The sequence below is a fragment of the Haemaphysalis longicornis genome, unplaced genomic scaffold (genome assembly GCF_048455015.1).
Source record: "Haemaphysalis longicornis isolate Haplotype H1 unplaced genomic scaffold, Haemaphysalis longicornis Haplotype H1 scaffold_78, whole genome shotgun sequence".
Classification (NCBI taxonomy): domain Eukaryota; kingdom Metazoa; phylum Arthropoda; class Arachnida; order Ixodida; family Ixodidae; genus Haemaphysalis; species Haemaphysalis longicornis.
This window is the reverse complement of record NW_027526441.1, coordinates 1,153,790-1,160,430: the sequence shown is the minus strand read 5'-3', so window position 1 is coordinate 1,160,430 and position 6,641 is coordinate 1,153,790. Positions and strand designations below refer to the sequence as shown.

At 49.3% G+C, this 6,641-nt stretch overlaps 1 protein-coding gene across 1 annotated transcript in view; it reads right to left on the bottom strand.

Annotated features, from left to right (window-relative positions):
* Positions 1-310: 310 nt before the first annotated feature.
* Positions 311-6,641, bottom strand: part of LOC144148134 (scoloptoxin SSD14-like) — a 33,965-nt gene continuing 27,634 nt past the window's right edge. Inside the window, exons 11-12 of the mRNA XM_077679725.1 lie at positions 5,696-5,809; positions 311-482 (exon numbers count right to left, since the gene is read on the bottom strand). Coding sequence (XP_077535851.1) covers positions 336-482; positions 5,696-5,809 — 261 coding nt within the window. The 3' untranslated portion in view covers positions 311-335. The remainder of the gene's footprint in view (positions 483-5,695; positions 5,810-6,641) is intronic.

Below are 6,641 nucleotides of genomic sequence, written 5' to 3'. Positions count from 1 at the left end.
AGTAGAAAGCCTGGTCGGTACATAAATCCACTCGGTCGGGTGGGTCGGTCCATTAGTTAGTCAGTCAGTCAGTCAGTCAGTCAGTCAGTCAGTCAGTCAGTCAGTCAGTCAGTCAGTCAGTCAGTCAGTCAGTCAGTCAGTCAGTCAGTCAGTCAGTCGATCAACCAGTTGGCCAGTCGCTCAGTCTGTGTATTGCTGTATACTCAAAAGTCGTGAGTTTGACAAAGTGTAATCCCATCAAAATTTCAGATATCTACGCTGGTACAACTCAGCTATGACACCACAGGTGCACTTCATGCCGAATCCCAAGTTAAGTACAAAATTTTAGTTATGTTTTAATCTCCGTCCACGTCGCCGCCTTTTCTGTAGTCTGCGTTTGCGTAAAGGCGTCCACCTTCTCTTCGCACGCCCATTATCACTGAGAACCTTGACCACACGGTGGTGACATTATGGCCCTTCTTTTTCAGTTCTTCCGCTTGCTCCTGTAGATAGAAGAAAAAGGGATATCATTCATGTGTGTAAGTTCTTTTTGTATTCCCGTTTCAAGTTCTAGGAACCTTGCTCCGTTTCTAGCAAGCAGGTGTCTTTATCACTTTCGCTGAGAACGGTTGAATGATGAACTTTGCAAACAACAGGCACCCCCCAAGCCCTATAGTAAAAGCAGTGCGTAGACTGTACAGAGGAAAGAAGGAGCAATCAATGCACGGTCATCCTAGCGTACCTCTTTTGTGCACTTCGGACAATCAGTTGGGTCTTTCCCCGTGTTGTGCAATACTTAGTCAAAAGTAACCGTTGTACACATTTAGGATGTAACTCGAAATCAGTAAAGTGAGCTTGGTATAATCATTTCAGAGGATGCACAGCTCTCTGCCAACGATTATTGAAACACACTCCCAGCAGGAATGTTCCCTTCATTCGAAACAAATTTCAAGGCAACAAAAAAGGCTATGAATACATCGGGAAAGTTTTTATAAAGCAAGTAATGCAGCCGTTTTCACTAATAATACTCCTGTTCCCATGTATTGGCAACGGAGGGGAATTAAGTAACGTTTCACACGTCAGTGAAAACTAATGAATCATGACAAAACAAAACTGAGAATAATAATCAGTCGTATCAGCGGGCAACTGTCATATGATTGTTTTGCAAAAGGTTTGATAGCACTAGAGTAACAGACGTTTTATGCTGAGCATTCGCCATACAGTTGGCTTTGACGCCACACATTTCTTGATGGACGCGCAAAACGCACGGAAGCCTAACCATACACAGTTTTCCTGTAATATGTTATCGCGTTAACAAAGTTCCTTCAAACTTCGATAAGATAGCATAGACCCCTCTGTGTAGTATTTTTTTTTCATTCCAGAGCATGTTACCATGTGAAGGGACCATTTCTAGGGTGTAGCATTGAAACTCTACGACATCGATATCGAGTGAGGTAAATTAGCTACGTAAAATACATATACTACATTTCGAGAGCACGCTGTTTTTTAAATATGCAGTAATCCCTCGTTATAGCGAAATCGCTTTACTCGAAATATCGCTTTTTTTTTCGAAATTTCTTCTGGTACCATCCCAAACGCATGTATTTTAGACCGCATTTCTCGAAGCTCACGAAGACCTTGACCCGCTTAGAGCGAAGTGGCGAGCGGTGGCGCCTTCGAGCGGCGGCTCCCCTGCGGCGAGTCAGGCTGCCAACATGGCGGGTCAACGCAAGCTGGTGTTTCCCCGGCGATCTTCTCGAGCCGGTTAAGCTCGATTCGCCCCATCTGACTATATACAAACGGTCTAAGATAGTAGGGTCATTGAATTTTGTTCCTAGACATTGGTGAATGGCATGGACGCGACGGTGTGTTGCAAACTCTTGTGTTGCAAAGATCACGGCTGCACACCTCGGGGAAAAATTGCTCAGTGATAATGCAAAGCCCCTCGTGCAAAAAAAAAAAAACTGGTCCCTTTTCATGATTGCGCTGTGTACCCACAATGCGCCGCTAATCGGTTTTTTTAGCTAAGCAAACATAACCTCAGACTCGATCCACGGCGTCTTGCGGCGCTTTCCAGCGCGGAACTGTCATATCGTTCCGTGACGCCCGCACGCCCTCCTGTAAAAGTGGCCACTCCCACTGCCACTTTTTTGTGCGCCAACCACAGCGTCACGCAATGTTTGGCCAAATTGGAGCACGGGTCACTCGCGCCCGGCAACACGTTGAAGTAGCCAAGGTTCACTGCCTTGTTTGCACCTCAATAATTTTTTCTTCAGTGAATATGTTGTGCTTTGATTACCAGCAGCTGTCGCGAAATTTAAGCTCAAATGCTTCAGCTTTTCTCAAGTGGTGGCTTATATCTAAATACCGCTCATAACAAAATTTTTCGCTGTCCCGCTGACTTCGTTATAACGAGGGATTACTATAAATGTGGGGTTCTTGTGGGCGATGTAGCCAGTTCTCTGGCGTAAGTCACCGCGCTAGCTCGAGGCATGTCAACCAGGTTGGCCCCTGCGCCTACGGCATCCCCGGTCATGTTCGCCGATACGAGAACACAGTAGACAGTAGTGCCGAAGCACAGCCGCTTATTTGGGAACTCCCAAAGCACGCGAGCGAAAGCTCGACGGCGTTCAAAAAACGCCATCCTGGTCGTGATCGCGAAAGGGAGGAAGGTACTCACGGCGCGCGGTAACGACATTTCCCACCTAAGAACTGCCGCAGCCGCGCTGTTCCGCCGATCTCACCCATACAGCACCTCCGATCAGACTCCCTCTCTGTCTTCCTCGCGCACACGTTTCAGCTAGCGTCACTAAATAGTCACGCTAGTTTCAGCGCATCGCGCCTCTCCCAGCGCGCACCGGCTCGGGATCGAGGGTCGCGGTTCTCCACGATTCCCAGAACTCCTCCCCCAAAAGAATGGACGTCGCTTGAGTTTAAGTGACGCCACATTACACAACACTCATCCCAACGCCTCAAGTCCGCAAAATCACCACTAAACGCCACTCCTGTGCCAGTCCACACGAAGGTTCGCCACGCGATGCCGCCATCGCGAAGCTCGCCCCACAAACCCGCAAACACATTGCACTGGTTGTGAGTCTCCCGCGGTTGGGCAGCACAGCAGGTTGGCAGGCCCGGGGGAAGCCTGTAGCAGCAGCCGACGAATGCCCGGGACGCGCCATGATGCGACCCCCCCTCCCTGCCCGAGGTTCGGGCAGCCGCGCCCGGTGCGGCTGCCCGAAGGCTCGCGCCGCTCGCGCGAGCGCCTGATCCCACTGCCTCCTGGGTTCCGTGGCCGCTTCGACCGCAGGCCCTGTTGGCTGCCTGAAGGTAGGTAGCCACGAGGGCCGAAGTAGCAAATGGCGGTAGCTCCACGGGACGCGCTCGGACCCGCCGGAGTTTCAGCAGGCCATCCTCGCTGCCCGGGGCAGTGGTGACTGACGTGGCTCCCGGTGATTTCCGGTTGCAGGGCGTCTTGCTCTCACCAACCGTTGCAAGCTATTCCCATACTTGAAGTGGGGGACAGCGGTTTTCTGCAATCTCCTGTGATTGACCGGAATCCTTATCGACGACTTGCGGAGTTCGCAACTCATGCGGATTAGCGAACTAATAAACAACGCACCCCATTCCGTCATGTCCGCCGCACCATCCAATGCATGCGGGAAACTTCAACCAGCGCCGCCGGCGCAACGGCGCTGGGCCGGAGCTACGAGGAAGGCGACCAGCCGCCATGTTGGAACAAGGCCTACGTACCTCACGTCTCGCAAGCGGGCCACGACTACGGCTGCTCAGAGAATAAAGAGCGTGTATCCTTCGGGCGTACCAGCTGGTACGTGTAGGAAGGTTTAGAGATGCGTCACGGCTGTGTCGGGCACCATAAACAGTATGCCTGCAACCAACTGGCGCAAGGCGTTTTGTCCGGAGTCTTGGGCAGCGGCATCAGCTGCGGGTCGCTCGCCAAGAAAGAAAACCGAGTCAGAGGACGGGTAGTTTACGCTGTTATTCCAGAGAAAAAGCAGCAAATTTACTTATTTGACTAACGCCGTGCTCACTACTGGTATTCGTGCCGCATGTTAAACCTTATTTATTTAGCATACATATGCTGGTTCTTACTTCCAACGTTGATGAGTATATCATACCATCAAACAGGCATCTAAAGCATGGCAATAGAAATATTTTCACCCGCTTAAGTTATAGACTTCTTACAAGCAAAGCATTATTAGAATTAAAACGTTTTAAAGTCTGGCTTTATTTGGCTATAGAGGGAAAACGCCTGTTTGTTCGGGAATTCTGCTCACGTGAAAAATCCCAATGTGGTCAAAATTAATCTGGAGCCCTCCACTAGGTCGGGCCTCATCGGCTGCCTTTCGTCGGCGCGTTAAACCTCATAATCAATCAATCAAGCTGTAGAGACAGGTAGGGGGGGGGGGGGGGGGGGGGAGGGGTTGGACTGCTGCTGCGTGTGCCGCTGCTTTATGGCATCGTCCTCCGCTGGGTTTTATCTGACACCAAACAACGCCAGCTAGCATTTGCTTATCGAGCCCGCAGGGCCGGGTAGGCGACTCGTGGTAAGGGGAGGGTGAGAAACAGCTAGGAGCGAGCCCTCACGAAATTACTCGAGATAACGCTGGCTTCCTCGGCCAGCGCCTGGCTATGGCAGATCCTTCAGGATGGAGAGGGAGAGGAGCTTGGGAACCCCTATTTTCTGCGCCTATCACGTTTTCTACGCTTGGACTGGTGGCGTCATCGACGCGGAGATTGAAACTTCGAGTGTTTCTCCTTACGTCTAGCCTTCATTGAAGCACTCGCCGCGGCTTACCATTATGAATATTCAGAAACAACGCCAAGCACAACACCACTAAAATGTCGCACAACAATTTATTTAGTCCACGTATGCTACAATGAAAATCTCGCCTTCCGTCGATTCTAACTTCTGCGTGGGACCCGCCAATGTTTATATTCACGAGGGGCATGTACAGGAATGTACAAAATAAATGCGAATACGAAAATATTAAGGAGACCACCGAAAATTAGAAAATACTGTTCGTCAAGCTCGAATAATGACGGGGAACTGGTATATTTGGAAATCCACATTTCACAACTTCGTTTTTGTAACTAATTCAGGTGTGATTTTGGCTTGCTTGGGAAGAAATTGTGGTATTTATGCGTTCTGCTTCACATTTGTGTGTTCACTTTTCATTTTTGCATGACTGTATGTGACAAGGTGATGTACTTGCCAGTTGTATTTCGCTGAATTCTGACTTGTATTTTCAACAACGTAATTTCACTATTGTTTAAGCGAAGAATGTCGTCAGAACACGTGGTAGTAGCCGTCCTTTTTTACCTGAAATGAGCCCATCAAAACAAAACGAAACCGCTGTTGTGCAGAGATCTTTCAACGTCAGTGCTTAGCGCCAATGGAGATTACCTGCCTAAAAAGAGAATTTAGGAACCCCAGTTGACGTCTTGATTGCTGACTGTAAGCCAAAGTACCTGAGATAAAAATCAAGCAACCTATTGCAGATATGCAACATGGACAAGCTATTCATTTTTAGTTGCTGTAATTTGCGACATAGCCTACATTTTCTTGGAAGCACTGTTGCTCTTTCACGCACATCGCGTGTTTACTTCCTCCGTACTGTAATTTTTAGCAAGCCATTCAGCGAGGGCTGCACCGTCAATCCTTGAAGGCCACGAAATGCCCTATTAACAGTCTTACCGGGGGAAATGAGGGTTCGACCATCAGCTCAGCAGGGATAAGTTGGTGGTGTAGCCTCGAAGCGTCAATCGCATGTTTGATATCCTGGTCCATCCACATTGTGCGTAAGGTCACCTGTAACGGAAATAAATATTTTAGGCATACGTATTGCTGCAAGACCGAAACTCTAGCAAGGGAAAGAAAACTATACCCAGCTCCACCCAGTGTGCAATCTACTGCAACATCGGAGCTCTGATTGTCTTTTGTAGGCTCGAACGTCAACGGGTGCTCGCACCGAGAGGTCCAGCATCGTTGCCGGGCAAATTCCACGGTTCGTGCGAATGAATAGCCAGCTAAACGTCAGCGGCTGGAAGCTCCCTATCCTCTCCCTCTCCTGGTGGGAGGGAGAGGAACTTACCCCTGACAGAACGCTGCGCCACCTATCGATGGGTGTGAAAACCGGTTTCCGCGAAGCCGCAGGCGGTTCTGGAAAGCTTCTCCTACCCTTGCATGACGCACGGCGTTCAGCGTACTTACAAAGAGGCTCGATCTAAAATAGCTCCGCTGTTATGATAACCGTCGAACATAACCTGTATTATCGCAGACTGCTGCCATGCACATAATTCAGTTATTGAAACTTTAGGCACCAGCTGCCGTCGTGAGACCTCTAAATGTGATGTTAGGCCTACGCTATAAAGTTGGGGTGCCTACGTGATAGTTGCTTCTGTGCTCCGTGCAAAATAAGGCATACATACCCGTATATTTGCATATACCCGCAGTTTCCTATTGGAGCACACCTCATCAACCAGAATGCGTGTTTCTGGAGTGTGATTGCTCCAGATGCTACTGGGGTAGGCAGTAAGTAGTGAACGAACCGATCACTCACAGCGCAATCCCTAGAAGAATCGGGCACAATAAATCTGTGCCAGTTCTCACAGCAGCGGCGTACGCACGATTTCAGTTCAAG